Source organism: Carettochelys insculpta, chromosome 5 (assembly GCF_033958435.1).
Source record: "Carettochelys insculpta isolate YL-2023 chromosome 5, ASM3395843v1, whole genome shotgun sequence".
Taxonomy (NCBI): Eukaryota; Metazoa; Chordata; order Testudines; family Carettochelyidae; genus Carettochelys; species Carettochelys insculpta.
In genome coordinates this window covers 27,475,837-27,497,013 of record NC_134141.1, presented here as the reverse complement: position 1 = coordinate 27,497,013, position 21,177 = coordinate 27,475,837, and the positions used below count along the sequence as shown (strand labels likewise).

General features: G+C 41.6%; 1 protein-coding gene across 3 annotated transcripts in view; it reads left to right on the top strand.

Annotated features, from left to right (window-relative positions):
* The first annotated feature begins 1,028 nt into the window (after window positions 1-1,028).
* The window catches only part of PUM3 (pumilio RNA binding family member 3), a 45,719-nt gene continuing 25,570 nt past the window's right edge, over window positions 1,029-21,177 (top strand). For 2 of the 3 annotated variants that reach the window (XM_074994840.1, XM_074994838.1), the window contains exons 1-11: window positions 1,036-1,072; window positions 3,485-3,576; window positions 5,117-5,296; window positions 9,852-9,987; window positions 11,640-11,715; window positions 12,338-12,431; window positions 13,604-13,670; window positions 14,864-15,038; window positions 16,685-16,788; window positions 18,595-18,673; window positions 20,675-20,773. In XM_074994840.1, the coding sequence (XP_074850941.1) occupies window positions 3,495-3,576; window positions 5,117-5,296; window positions 9,852-9,987; window positions 11,640-11,715; window positions 12,338-12,431; window positions 13,604-13,670; window positions 14,864-15,038; window positions 16,685-16,788; window positions 18,595-18,673; window positions 20,675-20,773 (1,092 nt within the window). In that variant the 5' untranslated portion in view covers window positions 1,036-1,072; window positions 3,485-3,494. Of the gene's footprint in view, window positions 1,073-3,484; window positions 3,577-5,116; window positions 5,297-9,851; window positions 9,988-11,639; window positions 11,716-12,337; window positions 12,432-13,603; window positions 13,671-14,863; window positions 15,039-16,684; window positions 16,789-18,594; window positions 18,674-20,674; window positions 20,774-21,177 lie in introns of all 3 variants that reach the window. The other variant, XM_074994839.1, reaches the window with a different exon arrangement.

Below are 21,177 nucleotides of genomic sequence, written 5' to 3'. Positions count from 1 at the left end.
AACGTCGAAGTAGGGCGCTATTCCTATCTCCTCATGAGGTTAGCGACTTCGACGTCTCGCCGCCTAACGTCGAAGTTAACTTCGAAATAGTGCCCGACGCGTGTAGACGCGACGGGCGCTATTTCGAAGTTGGTGCCGCTACTTCGAAGTAGCGTGCACGTGTAGATGCAGCTCTTGCGCGTCCAGACGGGGCTCCTTTTCGAAAGGACGCCGCCTACTTCGAAGTCCCCTTATTCCCATGAGCTCATGGGAATGTATATTTGGGGTATGTTTGGGGTATACATTTAAGCTGGGCCTCTAGTATGGTGTCTTTAAACAGTTTCCATGCAGCTTCCAGGGATTTTAGTTTAGTTACTCTACCTTTTAGTTTCTGTTTAACTAGCTTCCTCATTTTAGTGTAATTCCCCTTTTTGAAATTAAATGCCAGAGTGTTTGACCGCTGTGGTGCTCTTCCCAACACAGGAATATTAAAAGTCATTATATTGTGGTCACTATTTCCAAGCAGTCCAGTAACAGTTACTGTTACCATGATGCTGTTATAACGTGTAGAGGGGGCGCAGGAGGCACATACACTGGATTTGGGCCGATTCACTACTTTACGCCGGGGATGCGGTAGCGCCAGCAGCGCCTCCCCGTTCCCGTTCCCCCACTCCAGCACCTGTGCCCAGCCGGGCCCCGCGGGCAGGGCGTTCGAAAGGGGAGCGGCGGCCCTTTACTGGGAACACGCCCCTGAGACGGGGCAGCCCCATCCCGCCGAGCGCAGCGGGCCCGTGGGCGGACGCACAGTCGCACCTGCCCCCGCACAGAGACGCGCCGCTGCTCGGCACGGGCCCGCCGCAGCCAGAGCGGCTCTAGGAAAGCCCCCCGACCGAGCAGCGTGCGAAGAACCCCCTAGGCTGACCCTGGCTAGACCTTCTGCCGCTTTACGGCCGCCTGTTACGACGCTGCCGTGCTTCTTCCGCTTGACTAGCCAATAGGGAGCAAGTCGGTCTCGTGCGCCACCCCCCCCTCCCCCAGCGAGCCGTAAAGCAGGGGTGAGTAGGTAGGTTGCCGGGGAAGTGCACGTGTCTGGGTGAGTGGAGGTTCTTGCCGGCCTTTGCGGGTAGGGCTGGGTCTTCCCAGCCTCTGCGATCTCCTTGCTCGGCTCCACCGCGCTCTGGGGGGTGGTTGTGGAGCTCTGCCCTGCGGAGAAACGCTGAGCTGCGCCTCGCCGGGCCCCGCAGGGCCGAGCCTGCGGAAGGGTGAGCTGGGCACCGGCAGGTACCGCCCGACCCTCGCGCTCTACCGCCCAGATGTGAAAGCCCTGAGCCTCGGGAGCCTGCCCTCCTCACCTCACCCCACTCCGGCTTCATAGTCCGCTGGTGCCCGTCTAACCTGCTCACCAAGTCTGGCTTTCCGGCGCCCCCACTTCTCAGCAGGGTTCTGCCGCCCTCTTCGTATACTTCCACGTGGCTTTATGTAGCAGCCTCTATGCCTGCTATTACCAGTAATGGGGGGATGCAGGGCACAGGAGTCCGGGGGTGGGGGGTCTAGGCAGGAGATCTAGACAGGCACTCAGCCTCAGATAGGTTGCTGATCTCTGAATTAACTGGGAGAGATTCATTGATTCGATAGGGTGGAGTGTACTAGTTGAGCCTCTCTAATCCAGCACACACTCATCCAGAAACATCTGTAGTCTGGCATGAATTTAGTTAGGTGGATGACCATTTACCACGGGTGTGGCAGAGTTTCCCGTAATCCTATAAAGTTTGTTCACAGCCACAGTCTTCTGTGCTGTTATTTAGTTGTAATTTGCCCTGAAATGTCTTCACAGAGCCCACTAAGCCTTGGAAGTGTTGGTTATGCTGACCGGCTGTGGTCTGGTAAATTTATTTGGCACCTGTCAGGTCCCTAGGGTGGTGGTTCAGAGAGGTTTGGCTGTTATTATTTTTGAGCTTCTAATACGTGCATGTTTCTATTCCAAATGCATTGTACTTTCTTAAGGTTTAGTCCTGCAAACACTTGTCTGCTAAATTTTACATGTTTGGAGTCAAGCATGCCCATTAGCAACTGCAGGATAGAGAGGATTTATTTATGTATCTTTTACGTAGTTTGTGCTTCCTTACTGACATTTTTCCTTATCTGTCAGTCATTCATTAACTCTGCTGTTTTCAGGATGGTGACCTTAAGGTGTTTACTGTACTCTTAGACATAGTACAAATAATAAGTAAACACTTTAGTAAACAGAGTTTCATATACTATATCCATGGCATCCAATACTGTCTCCACTTGCCCCATGTGGTGAATAAAAGACTACATTTTGCTGACCAGGGCTTTTGGAGTAGGGTGCTGGAGTCCAAGCCCCTGGTGTGGGGGCCCCCCCACCAGAGCGCAGCACCGGGGCATGGCCCTCCCTGGAGCACTGGGCCCCTGCCAGAAAACAGCATCGGAGCGTAGCTTGAGCCCCTGCCACAGGACCCTGCTGGAGTGCTGGGCCAGGGCTGGAGCCCCGCTGTAGCGGTGCCCCCACCAGTAATGGGGGATGCAGGGCAGAGGGGAGGTGGGGAGGTCTAAGCAGGAGACGTACACAGGCACTCAGCCTCCGATAGGTTGCTGACCACTGGGCTAGGGGTGCCTAGCTCTGGGGGTGGGGCAGGCCATTTATTTATTGGGGAGGGGGAGCGCAAACCCGGTGAGTAGGAAAAGATGACTACTACAAGTGGGGCAATCTTTGAAGTCCTATTGGACACCACTTTCAGTCCCCATCCTGCATCTCACTGAAGGATCTGGACCCTTAGAAGTGAAAATACATGTTTCGCTAAAAATCAGAATGACAAAGCTTCCCAGTGATAAAATACAGCATTTATATAGTGTTCAGCCTGATGTTACACAAGAAATATCCAGAAATACTCAATGATAGCCAGTGTTCCCTGTAAGCTTAGCAATTGGACAGTCAACCAGGAGAGAGTCATGTGCTGCACAGCTGATTAGCAGAGTGCTCTCATCCTCTTAGAGGCAGCCCATGTTTCTAGTGGTGATGCACATCCACACATGCTGTGGTGCATGTAACAATTTATTCTGCCCACCTGTGGAAAAAAACATTAGGAGCAGCGCTGGCTGTGGCAGTCACTTCTATAATTTCTGTTAAAAATAGAGGTAATTAAATGGAGAATTTTGGGTCAGAGGGTGAATGGCCTTGAATAGGAACCTTATGGATAACTTAGTCAAGCACTTGTAATCTTATTTGATGGGGTTTGGTAATCAGATGCACAAATCATTGTAAGAAAAACAGGAAACTAAAATTATAATGGGGAAACCACAAGTTAAAGATAGAAAACTGTGAATTATTGCCAGTCTTTTAGTGCTTCTAATGTCAGTTCTGTCTTATAGCTTATGACAAAGGATTCTTTTTAAGCTAGAGAAGTCAACGTGCTCTGAACTAAAACAGTTGCGTCTGTTCGTGGTCCACAACAAGTTTTCCTTTTTTTTTTTTTTTGTATTTCAGTGTCACTGCTATGGAAGCCAAAGGTAAAAAGAGATTCACAGGAAAAAGTGGAAAAGCACCACAAAGAAAAAATAAATTTAAAAAAGACAACGGTAAGACAGCAAGGAGTAATATATCATAAAACTGTTCTTACTGGAGGGTTCATAATGCAACAGATACAACAAATGCACATTAATTTGCGTAAGTGGGTTAATCTTCTGAACCAAATGTTAAGTGTAATATTGAAAATGAGTTGAATGGGCACAAGTGGGTTGTTGTACAAAACCTTCAGTTTTGAAAATCTGATTTAAAATACTCTTTTGGTTAAAATTGAAAATGTTTGTTCTCATTTTAGTCCACATTTTCTCAGCTTGCCTAGCTGAAGAATGTAATCACTTTGCATTCTCTGTGGAAGAGAATCTTTCACATTTGGAATAATTAAACTGCTGCATGATAGGATTGAGGCACTTTCGGGAACCATAGTTCAAATTAGTGCTCATTTCTTCACTTTCACATTCATACATTGTCTGTTTTTATTAAATATGAGGAGGAAAATGTTCAGCATTCTCACCAGATGGCAGATTAATTATCTAGAGGTTCAGGAAGCATACATCTAAAAAATTCATTGGCAGTTATTTTCTCTAAGACTATGTGTATTTTATACTTTAATCAAACGCACTGGATTGTCAAAAGTTTTACTGCTGAAAAGTGCTGGGGTGGACAGCGCTTTGTCAGTGGGAGATGCTGTCCTGTGAATGCAGCTTCCACTACTCATTGGAGGTGGTTATATTTTGCTGGCGGGGGAGCTCTCTTTCAACCGCAAAGAGCAGCAGCACAGGTCACAGTATAGGCTTAGCCTAAGATGTGTTGTTTGTGTTAAGAAGCAAAACAACGTAATTGGGCAACAGAGAGATGAGTTATGTGTGAGATCTTTGCACTTTCTTGCAGTGTTCTAAGAGACTACTGCTGCTAATCTGGGTTGTCACTTAACTGTATACCACAGTTATTTTAAGTATTTTCTAAAGGCTTTTATTAAACCAAAAAAAAGAAAAATTGCTCTGTTAAAATGTATACATGCTGTATTCCTGTATTGTACTGCCAGACTGGGCCTTTAGAAGGTGTGCAGACTTACCATAACCTGCTTTGCAACCATCACATGCAACATTTAACCGTTTTATCATTTAACCATTTTATCCTGGTTGCTTTCGTTGGTGGAAGTGAGCAGTTACCAAGTCTTGAGTCTGGAGCCACCAGATATGTCAGAGATAAAGCTACCTTGCATCCATTCACTTTTTACCAGTTAAAATATTTATGTTCTTCAAATTATGTGTACAGGTGCTTGCAGGACTGAGGCCTTAGATTTCAGATACGGTGAATCTCATACTACAAATGAGGCAGCTTTGTTCTTCTGTTCACTTTGGTATTGAATTTCATCCATATGTAAGATTTAAGGCAAAACTAGGAGAAAGATCATAACTTTGCGGTGAAAAGGGATAAAAATTGCTATAAATAAGAATCTGAACTTGTTTTATTCAATAACAGTATTCATAGATTTTTTTTAAATTGTTAAAACTTTTAATAGCGAGTCTTGGAAAATAATATCAGTTCTAGGACTGGCTCTTTTTAATCTAATTCTTATTTCGTTCTGCATAGATTCTGGTCCACCAAGGAAGTTTAATAGCAAAGAAGGTGATGAACGAAAGCCTACATTCAGATCCAAGACGACTGAGAGAGGCAACAAAAAAATTGGTAAGACTAGTGTAAAGCAATTCAAAAGTAAGCAGCAAACAGAGAAGTTCATTAAGAAGAGAAAACTTCAGGAGGATGATGGTGGTAAGTATATTGATTTTTTTAAAAAACTCTCTTCATGTATTATCTGTAACGTATACTTTTACAATAAAATGGAAGGTTATTTTCTTTTAACAATATATATATTCTAAAACAGGTTAATAGGTTTAAGTGGGATTAAGACTGTGATGTAATAGCCTTGAATTGTGTGAAATTCTGTAAGAGATTTTTTTACTATGAGTTTACTGTTCTCTTGTGATATGTCATGCCTGTGCACCTGTTGTTCTGAGAACCGCATAATAGAAATTTTGAGATATGAATGGTTACAGCGAAGCTTGTTGTGTAATCCAGCTGCTTGCACTGGAAATTCAGAAGGAGAAGGGGATTGTCTTAGTACTGTTTTCAGTACCCTTCTATATTATCACCAACTTTTACAGTATTTCTAATACTAATATAATTGTAACTTTAAAAAATGTTTTGCTGTAGTGCCCTATTGGAGTTCCCATGGACTGGTGCATACATTTGTAGTGACAAAAAGAACTAAAGCTGTGACTTTTTCTGTCATCTACTTTTCAATCTTACTGATTTATTTTTATACACATCTGATAAAGGCAGTATAAATAATGGAGCTATTAAGAGAGTCTCCTTTTGAGGTAGGATCCTGCTTTGGTTCAAGAGCATCATCTACTGACTAACTTCCAGAGTTGGTATCAAAATATGAAAGTCCTGAGTTTTGGTCTTGTGCCAGACTTCTAATGACCATAGCCAAAACTTGAAGAACAAAGGATTTTTTCATTTGTACTGTTGGTTTATACTCCTGTAGCATTTATTCACCAATTAAATTAGTGTTATGTACTGGATGTTTCTGAATTTTTGTAAATTCAAGTTTTTGAGTATGTGCCATACACAGATGCTTTTTAGTAAATATTTAGATCTGTCAATATTTTAATAGTTTCTTAAATTTCTGGGTCTGGTGACCCTTAATGAGAACTGTCATTTGATTGCTACTCCCCACCAGGAGAACTGTTCTGTATATAAAGGGCTATCGCATACAAAGTGTAGCTTAATAATTGATGGGAACTTGAGGCTCATGCAATAGCATTAAAATTCTGTTTTAAAATAGTTTTTTCACTGTTTTAACTTTGATTTAGTTTGGGGAAAACACTCATTTTAATTACTTTCTAGAAATAAGGGTGGTTACTAAATTCAGATCCAAGAAGTCTGAGAGAGAAAACAAACATTTTGGAAAGGCTAGTGTGAAACAAATACATTTGCTGGGGGGGAAATGAATTTTAACTTAGAACAACTGTAAGCTTCCAGCCTTGCTTATTCAAATACCATGCAATACTTGAAATATCGCTAACTATAGCAGTTGACTGATGGGTTTTCTATTATCTTTTATTTGCTCGCTGGTGGTTTTTTTAATTACTTGATTCTAATTTTCATTCTAATATTATTCTAATATGTAAAATGATTAAATAATTTTGCATAAATGGCAATCTTTGAAGAAAGGGGAGGATTGATATGCTGGAGAAAAGTTTAGTGCATCATGCTAAATTGTTGAACAGTTTATTGTTCAGAGATGGGGCTTGTAATTCATCTGTTCTGCTGGCCTTGAGCTGAACAGTGCTGGCTGGAAAGCCTTGCCCCCTGACTTTTCACTTCTGACAATTGTATTGTATATAGAGATCAATTTTGCTACGAAATGATTAAAGCCAAAAGCAAACATTAGTCACCATTTTCTGTATGTTGAAGTTCATTTATGACATCTCATATGAGAATAATTTTAAAGTAATAATCTTGCTGTGCCAGTAGTCTGTAACCACTTTATTGTAAAAATTCACAATGAATCCCTCTGAATGAAAAGGATTATGGGTGCAAGAAGGCTATACGTATAAAGTCATGGTGCTTAATTGTTAGAGCTGATATACTTAAGTCTATAAGTTATCTATTTTTTTTGTTTTCTTCTGGGGCTTTACATACTTGAATAGATGCCATAAAAGAAATTAACATGTTAATAGGAACAGATTTTACAAGACACAAAATCTGTGTATAACAACAGTTATCATTTATGAGAGGGCAATACAATAAACACTTGATTTATCGGACTCATCGGGATAAAGAGGGTTCATTAATGCTGAAACTCCATTTGTATCCAAATGGTTATACTGTATACTGATTCACTGGCCTTCCCAGCCCATCACTCACTCCTGTCCTCTGCCCCATTCTTCCCCTCCCACCTCCATCTCCCTCTCCCAGTTACCAGAAGAGGAGCTGAATGCTGGCCTGGCTCCTTCCACCTCCTGCAGCTCTCAGTGCTGCAGCTCCCCCAGCTCTGAGCCACCCGCATGAAGGTAGAGTGTGGCCACCCCTAGCCTGCCAGCGGGCAGCAGCCTCTGACATGATGGCTGCTGCTCAGCACCATTTTAGGCAGCGGCAGCTGGCCACCAACATGCTCCACACATAAAAGGGTTGCGGGAGGAGAGCTCCTGTGCCCCGCTGCAGCCCCACCTCAGCTCCTCTGTCCCCAGTGGTCCCAGCTGCTGTGGTGGCTCCTCCAGCCCTGGCAGCCCAAGCCGCTCCAGCAGCTCTTCCATCCCTGGTGGCAGTTCTGGTGAGTCTCTGGCATTTATTTAAGGGGGCGGGGGTGGGGTTGGCAGACAGTGTCCATTATTTCCAAAGTCTGTTATATTGGGGTCCGTTAAATCAAGGGTTTGCTGTATATCATAAATTAATTGTGGCCTTTAGTTTCACCCTTTTTCTTTTTGGTTTTTTTTTTTGATCTACATTACTTCATAAAAGTGGTTTGCCAATCATATTGATCAGTGGCAGATGTCGTGTCTGCAATTTGGAGTGTGTTCTTTTCTAGCACTGCATCCTGGAGTCCTAACAGGTTATCTCAAGGATGTGAAATGCAGGAATCCAACCAAGTTTAATTTTCTTGGGCATATATTTCTTGTGATATAAACCTATCTCAAAAAAGGGTGTGTTTTTCTTGTTTTTCAAATTTATGAAAAAAAATCCTCCTCCTGGGGTGTGTGGGGAACGAAAGGCGAATGGGGGAGTCTGTTGAGCTGTGTAGTGACTTGTAAAGTCACTGAAGGGGCTGTGGGTGCGTTCTGGGTCAGAATTCATCCTATTAAGACTGAGTTACCTCTGGCCTTTGTCAAAGTTTTCACAATAATCTGGCAGATGTCAGATATTGGAAGGGCAAGACATCTCCCAAATAGAAACTGCCAGTCATAGCAAGGCACCCAGGATGCAGTTCACAAAGGGGACTTCAGTTGAGCATTACCACGTCTACTTATTAGACTACCTGCCTCCTAACGGAATTCACAATCAAAATTAGGTAGCCAGGTTCTTTATGCAATGCATGAGGAAAGTTAGGTGCCTATAAAGAGGGATTCACAAATGTTAACATGTTGAGAGTGGAGCCACCTAAGCTAACCAATAGGAAACGCAGGGGACAGAACTATGGCCTAAACCCTGCTCCTCAAAAGAAATTAAGCTCTTAAATCCAAGCTAGAGGTTGGCACCTCCCTCTGCTCGTGATTTACAGCAGTGAACGCTCATCAGGAGTAGAACTTAAGCCAGGGCTGGATAAAAGCTAGTGCCTAGAACACTTGCTGGAGATATGGGAGGAAATTTCTAGTCTGACTGAGTTGGAGTAGGGACTTAAACACAGGTCTTCCATCTCCAACATGAGTTCCCTAATCAGTGGGCTTTGAGGTATTCCTTAGTGCCTCTCTTAACCTATTCTAGTGAAAATGTTCCCTTTGTATGAATGCTTCACTATTCTAGCTCTATGAGAATATACCAGAGGGAAGCGGGAGATACACTTCCTGCTCCAATGAATGTTGACCACGATCTCTGTATCTGCCATTCTGTTGTGGAAGCCAATCAGGTAGATGTGCTTTAAAGCAGCCTCTCAGCACATTTATTAGATCAGGTCCTGTAGGTGGAGGTTTGTGAAGCCTGGTTCCACCAAGCATTAGGCATGATCTTCACTTTTATCAGTGGAAACATAGTTTTACAGTGAGATGGCAACTGGCACCTACCTATTGCTCATAGATAGCCAAAGAGTACCCTTATGTATCTGAGTCCCCTACTGAATGCCCCACCAAGGCTGTGTCTGCACTAGCCCAAATCTTCGAAATGGTCATGCAAATGGCCATTTCGAAGATTACTAATGAGACACTGAAATACATATTCAGCGCCTCATTAGCATGCCGGTGGCCGTGGCACTTTGAAGCTGTTGCGTGGCTCGTCCAGACGGGGCTCCTTTTCGAAAGGACCCTGCCAACTTCGAAATCTGCTGATAGGAATAAGGGGTCCTTTTGAAGTGCTGCGGCCGGCATGCTAATGAGGCACTGAATATGTATTTCAGAGCCTCATTAGTAATCTTTGAAATGGCCATTTACATGGCCATTTTGAAGATTTGGGCTAGTGTAGACGTAGCCCAAATGTTTAGTATGTATTAACCTTTTCAGGTTAGCTAGTTAGACAGTCCAGCAGATCTGCAGCTCATGACACCAGCTGAGACTCTGCCTTCCCATTTGTTGACTATTGCTTTGTTATAAACAGTGTTTTTTAACATCAGGGTCAGCACCTAAGAAGCCTAAATGGAGTGATTTCAAAAAGAAAAAGAAGGAATTAAAGCAGAGCAGACAACTTAATGACAAAACAAATTATGATGTAATCATCAAATCAAAACAGATATGGGAAACAGTGAGAAGGTAATAATGGCTCTATTACGGTAAACTCCTTCTTATCAGGTATTTGTTAAACCAGAACTCTCAGTTAACTGGCACCAGCCCCTGCCAGCTCTGCCTCTGGGTTCTCAGGGCTGGAGCTGCTAGTTTTCAGCCCCTGGGCTGCCAGAGTTTCCTTGGTGCCAGCGGAGCTCCACTCCCCCATCCAGCAGCTGGTGGAGCTTTGCTCCTGGTGGCGTTCCTCCCAAGGGCTACTGGGTTGCCCCTGGCACCATGGCTGCTGGCAGAGCCCGGGGCCACTGGTAGGGCCCCATGCACCTGTAGAGCCTGGGGCTGCCAGCAGATGCCCGCTCTCCTGGCCGCTGCCAGAGTGCCATGCACTGGTGTTGCCATACACTGTGGCAGAGCCTGGGGCCTCTGGCAGAGCCCTGTGCACCAGCACAGCTCCACACTACCATGGAGTTCTCCCAGCCCTGGGGCTGCCAGAGTTCTCCTGAACAGGATGCCCTGGCCAGTTCCCTGGGACTGGAGCTGCCAGTGGGGCTCCACGCCCCAGGCATAGGGCTGGTGGAGTCAATCACCTGCTGGGGATCCCACCGCTGCCTCTCGATTAAGCGGCATTTTTTAATATCTGGCAACCTCTTGGTCCCAGGGTTACCGGATATAAGAAACTTTACTGTATGTTTTCTTTCATATAGTTCTTTTTAAAGTACTCATGTAATGGTGAGTGGTACTCATTCTGTCTTGGTACTTTCATGGTTGAGTATGCTTGTATTTTTCTAGGCAAATTCCACGAATAGCTCATAATTTAATTACAGTAAAAGCCATGTTATCTTGAACTTGGATAAGCGTCACCATCTATTAAATGGCACTCTGGGCAGCTGCCTTCAGGGCTGGCTGCCCTGCTGGGCCCAGCTGCTGTGAAGCCACCCCTCCCTGTTCCTCAGGGATGCTAGATAGTCAAGCTTTTACTGTATTTTGCATTGATATTCTGTGGCGGTCTCAAGTTAAATTTTGATGGCTGACAGTAGAAATAGTCTCGAGGCACCTGGGTTTACCATGGTAAAAATACACCATAGAAAGTGTGCATAAAGTTAGATGAGATCTTTTAAATCAGTGTTCCATGGAACACTTCTTGGTGTGCTGTGTGCATTTCGAATAATAATTCAAAATAATGTACTTCCTGTTATTAAAACCAGATACAATGTTACTTCTGTGCTGCAATATCTGATTAAATTACTTCATTCTGTTTTTGTTGTATATGTTGCTTTTTGTTTGTTGCTTTTTGTGGGTTTTTTTGGTCTAACCATTTTTTTTTAAAGAAAATTTTCATAGAGGTTCTGCATAAAAAATACTATTGTTTTGTGTTCCATGGTCTCAGAAAGTTTAAGCAGCACTGTTTTATACATGAAGGTAACTTGAAGCCTAATCCTGTAAAATGCTGAGGACTTTAGAGTCCCCCTGACTGAGACTCTTGCAAATTTTGTGATCTGTCTTATCCTTCGAGAGTGAAATACTGCCACTTCTGACCAAGATTTTCACAAATGGGTACCCAAACCTGGACTGGAGGGCACTAATTTAAAATCGTATATATAAAAAATATGCATGCCTCCCTGGCTTTTCTTAAAAACCTGCTTTCTATTCTAAGATTGTCTTATTTATCTGTTTTGTTGTAGGAAAAACTGTGACAAGGAGAAGCGAGAAAAACTAATGAATGAGTTACATAAACTGCTTCAGGGAAAGATAAAAAGTGTAAGACAAATAGAGTAACAAATGTGATTAAAAATCAAAGTGAACAAATTAATAACCCCTTTTTTCTGACTAGTGAAAAAGCGTGTTGCACTAAATGACCTTGTGAACTGTACAATACCATCCTGTGTATCCAGAAGCTACAGGGGGCATTGAAAACATCCATGCAGAACAAAGTTTCAATGAATGAGGAAGCTGGGTTTGAAAAGGCTGCACCACGGTTCCCAGTCTTTGAAGATAATAGTACCAGCAGACTTTGCAGAGCAGCTGGCTTTAAAGGATACTTGTTAGCCAGGATTCTCATCTGTAAAAATCCCATTGTATGTTACTGAACTTCAGTTAGTTGTACTTATTGTGAATTTTTGCAGTTGATTCTTTTTGGAAACCTACGTCAAAATTAATACCCTGATGCACATTTCTACCATTACATTTTAGAAATAGCAGTCTCATAACTTTCACTTCACTTGTTTGTTTCTTTATAATGTGTGTTATTTATGTAGTGTCTGTTTGCCAGACAATCCTATGTGCTGCATAAATCTGTACTCGTAACAGAATAAATATATTAAAACTTTGGCCATATAACGGCATGTAAAAGTCTGGGATAATAAAAATGTTTACCTTACAGATGGCATTTGCACATGACTCAACTCGAGTTATCCAATGTTTCATTCGGTATGGCAATGACAAGCAAAGGCAGGAGACATTTGAAGAATTAAAAGGTATTTTTCCTCTTTTTCATGTACTTGCTCTGGAAATTTGCACAGCTTTTGTATAAAGTAGTTCTTCTTTATTTCTTTACCTCCAAAACTCTGTTGGTATACTTTTTCATGTCTGAGTTCCTTTTTTCTCATTGGGTATCACTATATCATAGAATCATAGAAAACTAGGACCGGAAGGGGCCTCGAGAGGCCATCGAGTCCAGTCCCCTGCCCCGACAGCAGGACCGACCACTATCTACACCATCCCTGATAGACATCTATCTAATCTGTTCTTAAATATCTCCAGCGGGGGAGATTCCACAACCTCCCTTGGCAACTTATTCCAGTACTTGACCACCCTGACAGTTAGGAACTTTTTCCTAATGTCCAACCCAAACTTCCCTTGCTGCAGTTTAAGTCCATTGCCTCTTGTTCTCTCCTCAGAGGCCAAGAAGAACAAGTTTTCTCCCTCCTCCTTATGACACCCTTTAAGATATCTGAAAACCGCTATCATGTCCCCCTCAATCTTCTTTTTTCCAAGCTAAACAAGCCCAATTCTTTCAGCCTTTCTTCATAAGTCATGTTCTCCAGACCGTTTATCATTCTAGTTGCTCTTCTCTGGACCTTCTCTAATTTCTCCACATCTTTCTTGAATTGGGGTGCCCAGAACTGGACACAATATTCCAGCTGAGGTGTAACCAGCGCAGAGTAGAGCGGTAGAATGATTTCTCGTGTCTTGTTCACAACACACCTGCTAATGCGTCCCAGAATCATGTTTGCTTTTTTTGCAACAGCATCACACTGTTGACTCATATTTAACTTGTGATCTACTAGAACCCCTAGGTCCCTTTCTGCTGTACTCCTTCCTAGATAGTCTTTTCCCATTCTGTATGTGTGAAACAGATTATTCCTTCCTAAGTGCAGCACCTTACATTTATCTTTATTAAACTTCATCCTGTTTACTTCAGACCATTTCTCTAATTTATCTAGCTCATTCTGAATTATGACCCTATCCTCCAAGGTAGTTGCAACCCCTCCCAGCTTGGTATATGGTAGATTAATTCCTGCTTTGGTGCAATTGGTCACTGAGCAATGGCTTTTAGTTTTGTTTTGTTTTGTAGGAACATGAAGCACAAAATATTAAGGGGTGATGAAAACTGATCTTTTCTTTCTTTCTTTTTTCCCCTCCTTAGATAGTCTGCTAGAACTGAGCAAATCCAAATATTCCAGAAACATTGTAAAGAAGTTTCTTATGTATGGGTGGGTATGAAGAAGTAAACCAGTTCTTGTTGTTGTTGTTGCATAAACTGTTAATTTTGGAATGCGAATGTGCTACTTTACTATTACTCCATGCATCATGAATAAGGGCTTTGGCCTAGGCTTTGGTCCCCTCTGTGTGGAGGTATCTTGGTAGTGTATTTGGGAATGAGGGTTGGAAACTGCCTGCTGTCCGTGACAAAGTCCCCTTGTCATAGAGTAAGCTCTCTTCTCAAAACTGCTGAACAACAAATTAGCACAGATTACACACGCAAAAGAGTGGGGAAAACAGGCTCAAAGCCTTCCCTTGTGTTGTTTCTAATAAACAGTCCTACAAAGACATGCCTGTCCCTTTGTAAAGGTTACAATAGTGCAGAAAATTGTCCTTTTTCCCCTTCTGTCCTTAGCTTGCTCTGTCCTCTACCAGTGACTGTCACTGCTCATTTTCTTCTTCGTTTCCCTTCAGCTAGAACAGCTCGGTTTATTGAGCTTAGCTGGGGCTGATGGGTATTAAAATCCGTCCCGTGAGCCATGTAATTCTGCTGACCTGACTCCTTGTGTAGATACAGCTAGGTTGGTGGAAAAAATGAACTCCATTGCTTTAGCTACCATTCACTCCTTTCAGTCGCTGTAATCTGCATCTTTACACAGAGTTATGCTAACATGGGTATGGCACCTGTCACCTAGGCAGGCCTGAGTGCTCCTCACCCTTCCCTTTCTGCCTCAACACTACTGCAGGGCTGACAGGGAAACAGAAGATGAAGTGAGAATGCCTTTATGGATCCACGTCACCAAATGGGTGTCTACATGGATTCGGACACCATAAGATCCTACAAGCACCAGATGGTTAACACAACTCTTCAACATGCTTGCTCAGTCCACACACTTCCAAGCAGAGATTTACATTGCAGTTAATGGCTTTTGAAGTAGCCTGAACTGATAATGGGCTCTCTTTGCATCTGTGGTTGCTAGTGAGAAGCTCAGGGGACTCAATGGCAGCATTACTGTGGATGAGCTTTTTGTTAATTTTCTAATTGTATTTTCTAACTGCAAGTGTTTGGTTAAAGTCACAGGTGTAGGTGCCTGTCTTTGTTGTTTTACTGTACTAATAGTTAGTAACTTAAATATATATATTTCTAAAAATAAAGCTAAAAACATGTCTTCCCTCTCATTTTCCATCTTTACACATGATACAGAACAAAAGCACAAGTGGCAGAAATAATTAAAAGCTTTAAAGGTGAGGTAAAAAAAATGCTCCGCCATTCGGAAGCATCAGCTGTAGTAGAGTATGCATATAATGATAAAGCCATTCTGGAGCAAAGGAACATGCTAACAGAAGAGCTCTACGGGAATACATTCCAAGTTTACAAGGTAAGGACTGTGCCTTCCCCCACTTTGAGTCTGATATTGTATTCATGCTGTTGCTATGTCATTCCTTATCTGCTATTATTAAATTATGTCCTGAAGCATGGCCCAAGTGTAAACTTGTTTTTTGTCTTTCAGGTTAATGTTTAACAGCACATTTCCATTATATATTAGTGGGATTTTGCTTTCATTTAACTTAAGCTGAGATTTTTCAAAGGAGCATTATTAAATTGGCAGGCTCTTTTTGAAAATCTCATCCCTTATTTGCCTTTACTATCTTTTTATGAAAGGTGACAGAAGTTACCTTTTAATTTGTCCAATGAGAGAGTCTAAGTTAACCTGGAGTGGAAGATGTCAACCATAAGCTAGCTAAGCATTTAGAAAATAACATTTGGGAGACATTTTGTTTCCTGACACTAGATATATTGGGTGTATAAAGAAAAATTACCACTTGCATTTACTACTCTGATATATTCAAATTTAAGTAAAACTTGTCTTCTGAGCCAGTAGGATTTATTTTCCATTGACAAGTCATTTTTTTATTTGTGATATCATATTTTTCATGTGCATGTTTTTCCCTGGCTATGAGTACATAATGGTAGCTGGGAATAAAACAGAACTTTAAATTAAATATGCAATTTATTTTTTGTCGTTTCCCTTCCCTCTCCCCTCTGAATTGACTTTGCAAGTATGCGCTTAGTGTAAAATTCACTATTTTCAGCTGTCTTCAAATTGCAATAATTACTCTTTATCATAATATGTAAACAAAAGTAGTAAATATATGCATTAGAGAAGAACCAGTGTGCAAATTGTCATGGAAGAAATATTTATTGGGAATATTGATGTTTCCAGGCTTAAGCATGGGGGAGTCCATTCTCTGTACACAGACTAGTTTTAACAGTTGACCAAGAAAATTATTTTACTTTCTTCTGAAGCCAAGAATCCTGATTTTACAAGAATTGAATTCTTCAAAGCTTTGGTTTTATAATGAATTATATCTTAACTCATAATAAAGACTCTTTGCTCTTTTTTTTCCTTCCTTTTAATGAGATACTGGTCAATAGCATTTACTGTCTTATCAGCTGGCTCTGCTAAACAGCTTCTCTTGAAATAGTTACCACATTTAATGGATGGGCTGGACCCCAAAAGGGGCTCTCATACTTGATGGACCATCACTTCTCCCTAGGCATGAGTAGGAAAATACCAAAAGATTTCCTCTTTCTTTTCTGTTGGCTAGTATTTATAATGCAAGTGATAACTAGATGTTTGCAAATCTTACAGGAATAGCGCCACATCAATATATGTACTTAGCATGTTGCCTTTGGTTGAATTGTCTTATTTCCCCAGGTGGTGTTAGAAATATCTGGAAGTATAGCCAGCATGTAGAAATGTATACAAATTAAACAAAAGCAAACTGATGTAAATTTATTTAGTTTTAAATTTTAACTATTTTGACACCTTTGAAATGGTGTAACTTAATTTTAACCCCCCTCATCCCAAAAAAAAAAAAAAACCCAAAAAAACCCCCAAAGGTATGAAAGTTATTGCATATATTCTGTGGTGTTTTTTCAATGAATGATAACAAAAACAATTTTTTAGAACCTGAAAAGCAGTAGTTGTAATACATATGGTGTGAGGTATTTTCATTTCAGTCCCCAGTTCACCCTACACTGGACAAAGTATTGGAGGCTCATCCTGAAAAGCAAGAGGCAGTTATGGATGAAATGAAACAGATACTTACCCCAATGGCACAAAAGTAAGGACACAAGTAACCGTCTGGAAACAAGACATGCCGGGAGGGAGGGAGAGAGAGAGAGATAGAGAGAGTGTGTGTGTTTTTAATCCAAGGGTTGGGGAGGGTGGGTAGTATTGTAGTCACAATGCAAAAAGTTGTTTTCTTTCCTGCTTAGCCACATTCACTCCTGCAACCATAGCAACTGGCGGTAATACCACCTGCTACAAATTCTAAATCGGCGTACAAATATTTCTCACATGTTAGGTTATTAAAAGATGCAGTTCTCGTTAAAAATTCTGTAAATTTCAGGTATGTTGCATTGTAGCCTTTTTTAAAAAAGGAAGCAACCTACAGCATTAAGCAGCCTGGTATTTCTTTATAAGGGAGAATAAGGCAGACTGCCCCAATGGTGTCTTGGAAAAAACATAGTGCTAGGTGTGGAAAAGTGCAGTTCTTGATTTGCTCCTCCACCCTGTTTTTGCTGTTGCCTCTGAGAGTGTTGGGTCTGAGATGTAGTTGTTGCCTCATTAGGGGGTGCTGGTGGAACGTCTCTTCTATACAGTGACTGACTTGCTCAACTGGAAGGACATCCAGTATGGAATGATTTCAATCAAAGCAATTTGAATCACCAAAAAAAAAGAATAAATCCTGTTACCAAAAAAAGCTAAGGCTGGCTGCTTAGGGTGCACTTAATATTGGAATAAGCCACATTGAATTGACTGGCACTTTTGTCATTTGGGAAAATAAATATAGAATGGGAGTGCCTTGGAAAAGCCGAGTTACACTGAAACACAAGAGGGAACTAGATGTATGGCATCACCGTTGTGGTCCGTGGCCCAATCTTCTATAAGAGGCATGTGTTATGATAAAATAAGAAAATGACATTCAGTGGCAGGCCCTCCATGTGTGTGTGGCGGGGGGAGGCAAAGGGGGCAGTTGCCCCAGGGCTTGACGTTTCAAAGGGGCTTGGAGCTTTGCATGTTAATTTTTAGTCTGCTGAGAAGCAGAAACTGAAAGCCCAAAACTTTCAAGAAGCAAGAGTTAGTAGTTAGGCTGGACAGACTAGAGCAGGAGTGTCCAAGATGTTCGCCACTTGCCACATGTGGTGAATAGAGCATTGCATTATGGCAAATACAGGGGGTAGCCAATCCATGGCTCTTGGCGCTTTTAAATACAACTCTTCTTGGTGGGAAAAGTGCATGGTGACCATGGCCACATCCCTGGTGGTGGCGCCTCGGGTGGCTCTGGTGAGTCACCAGTATTGAATTAGAATGGAGCAGGGCACATAGGAATAAGGGGACTTGGAAGTAGCTGGGGTCCTTTTGAAAAGGAGGCCCATCTGGATGAGCCGCGCCAATTTCGAAGTGCTGCAGCCACCCGAATGCTAATGAGGCGTGGAATATGTATTTCAGTGCTTCATTAGTAAACTTCAAAATGGCCATTTTGAAGTTTTTGGCTAGTGTAGGCATAGCCATTGTGGCAAATATGGAAAGGTGACAACCACAAGTATGGCAATCTTTGAATTCCTATTGGACACCGCTGGACTAGAGCCATAAATTTACTTTAATGAATCTAAGTGTATGTGATGAGATTTAATTGTAAGTGTTACATTTAAATGAGAAATTTAGTATTTTATTGATGATTTTTTAAAAATAAAAAAATCCAACTTAAATAGGTTTCTTTTTTTTAATATTCTGTCTTTATCCACCCTGTTTTCAGTGTCATAGGACCAATAACAGCAAGAGACAAACCACAGAAAATTAAATTGTGTGTTTGAATGTTTGTGTGATTGTCTTTTCTTTTTTCACCCCCTACCCCTTGATGCAGAGAAGCTGTGATAAAGCATTCACTGGTACATAAAGTATTTTTGGACTTTTTCGTTCATGCTCTCCCAAAACAAAGATCTGTAAGTATTTCTACTCTTATAGGCTTCAGTATGCTATACTTGCTTTAATATCTTGCAGTAATTTTAAAAAATTGCAGAAGTATTTTTTTCCCCTCAAATGCCCCAGATAGTGAATGATGTGTGATATTCAGCACCAAAGTGTTTTTTTCTGGTTTTTTTGTATGCTGTGTTTAACTTTTCTGATGTAGCTCTTCTCCTGCTCCTTGACTGTTGAGGCTTATAGATGCAAAGCATACCAAAAAGGCATTAAACATTGAGGTGATGTGTCCCTTTATCTAGTTTAAAACTTTTGCTACGTTAGCCTTATTATTCTTTAGTTGCCGGGTATCTTTAAAACAAACATTCAAAAATGTGTTTGTGTAATAATTGCTAAAAAAACACTATTTAGGAATTTTTATAACAAGAAATACTCTTGTCCTTCATTATTACTCATGTACTTATTTAAGTCCCTTTGCATAAGTCAGCTTCTTCATCTTGATTGGAAGTTTCTCTCTGCCTGTGGTGGTCTTAGGATATGAGAGACAAGGTGGGCAGGATAATATTTTTTTAACCGACCAAGTTCTCTGGGGCTGCATCTACATCAGCAAGTTTTTTTCAGAAAAGCTGGGCCTTTTTCGGAAAAACTCAGGGAACACTCGCAAAATGTGCTCTTTCAAAATTAAATCAGAGGAACACACCACTTTTTCTTGTGACCCTCTTCCTCTCCCAGAGGAGGAAGAGCAGCTTGTTCTGAAAGATTCTTTCAGAAAAATGCGTATATGCCCGGGGACCCTTTTTCTTGGAAAGAGCAGTCCCCACGGTGCTGGATTTTTCAATCCTTGACCTGTTTATTTGAAAAAGCGAGGGCTGTGTGGCCGCTGTCTATCAAAAGAGTGGATTGATTTTTTTTCGATCCGCTTTTTTGTTTGAGGATGCGCTCTTTCAAAAGTTTTTCCAGAAGAACTTCTTTTGAAGGACCGCTATAGTGCAGACATAGCCTGGATGAAAAAGACAAGCTTTCGAACTACACCGAGCTCCTCGTCATGTAGAAGAGCGCCTCATGGCTGATAAGCTTGGCTTTCTCACTTGGAGAAGTTGGTCCTCTAAAAATATCTCTGCCACTGAGTCTCTAGTAATTTGATGGTTACTATGTATTTTTTCAGTACAACAGTATTTTGTCCCATTGTGTTGAACAAATGTTTTTAATGAGAGTTCACAGTAACTAAAAACAGTTCCTGTAATAACGGCAACATTTTCAGGCAATTAAACAGCATGTCTTTTTGAAAGTGTGCAGTGATTATTAAACAGTATGTCCAGTGGTAACTCACTTTCAGTAATGATTCTCTGACAGTGACATTCTGGAGTCTGTGGCAAAGATTATTGGTGCAGAAGCAGAGCCATACTGTGCAAATGGCTTCTTGCCCACTTGCCTGTACTTCCCTTTAACTTACTGTCACATCTCATACCAAGATGTTTAGATTTGTGACTTAGGACCCTACTGAGGTTCTAACACATTGACACCTTCCCAGTCATCAATGTGTATGATTACAGTTTTGAGAGGGGAAGTCTAAGCATATGTCTAAGCTGCTTCCACACAGCTGTGGGGCTTCAGCATTGTCACTATAGTGCAGAGGTTTGCTGCTCTGATGGAAATGGGTTTTCCACTGTTGTAAGTAAACCATCTTCAAGCAATGATAACTAGGTTGACAGAATTCTTCTGTCAGCCTACCCTGCCTTCATGTGTGGTGGGGTTAAGTGAAATGAGTTATGTTGCACAGGACTTAACATCTTTCACAGCCTTGAGCAGCATGGCTGGGATGACATAACCATCATGTGTAGACTAGGCCAAAGAAATCTCTATGGCTTTAGAGCACTTTTGATGCCAACCCCATACAACAGTGCAGTAGAAGAATGTTGAGCTGAGCACAATGATACTCTTCCCAGGGTTACAGGTAAAATATGTATCTTTTCTCTAAAACTCTTTTTAAAAAACAAATTCCTCTGTTGTCTTTTCTTCCTCAGGAAATGATTGAAGCAATCAGAGAAGCTGTAATCTACCTGGCCCATACACATGATGGAGCCAGAGTAGCCATGCATGCTTTATGGCATGGTACACCTAAGGTACAATATGCACTTTTGCCTTGACCCTGTGCCATAGGTTTTTAGGTGGTTCTGCAGTCATCAGAAACGTGTGTGTTGGTTTTTTCCAGTGAACTTTGCACTATTGCAATTACCCTGTTTAGATTGTTTTGTCAGAGCATGAATGAAAATGAGACAAATGTCCCTAATTTATTAGCAAATATAGCCTCTGTTTTTGAGAGTCAAAGTGGCCACACATAATTTTGTACAGTGGAAACACTAATGAAAAATAGTTTTATGGAGGTTGCCAAATAGTGCCTTTAACTGTTTTTAATATGTTATGGTTTCCTTATTATCTATTTTTTTAGTTTTCCTGTAGCTGGAGGAAATTTGGTAGTGGAGAAATAATGGTAAAATAACTCATTATGTAGAATAGGTTTAGCTTC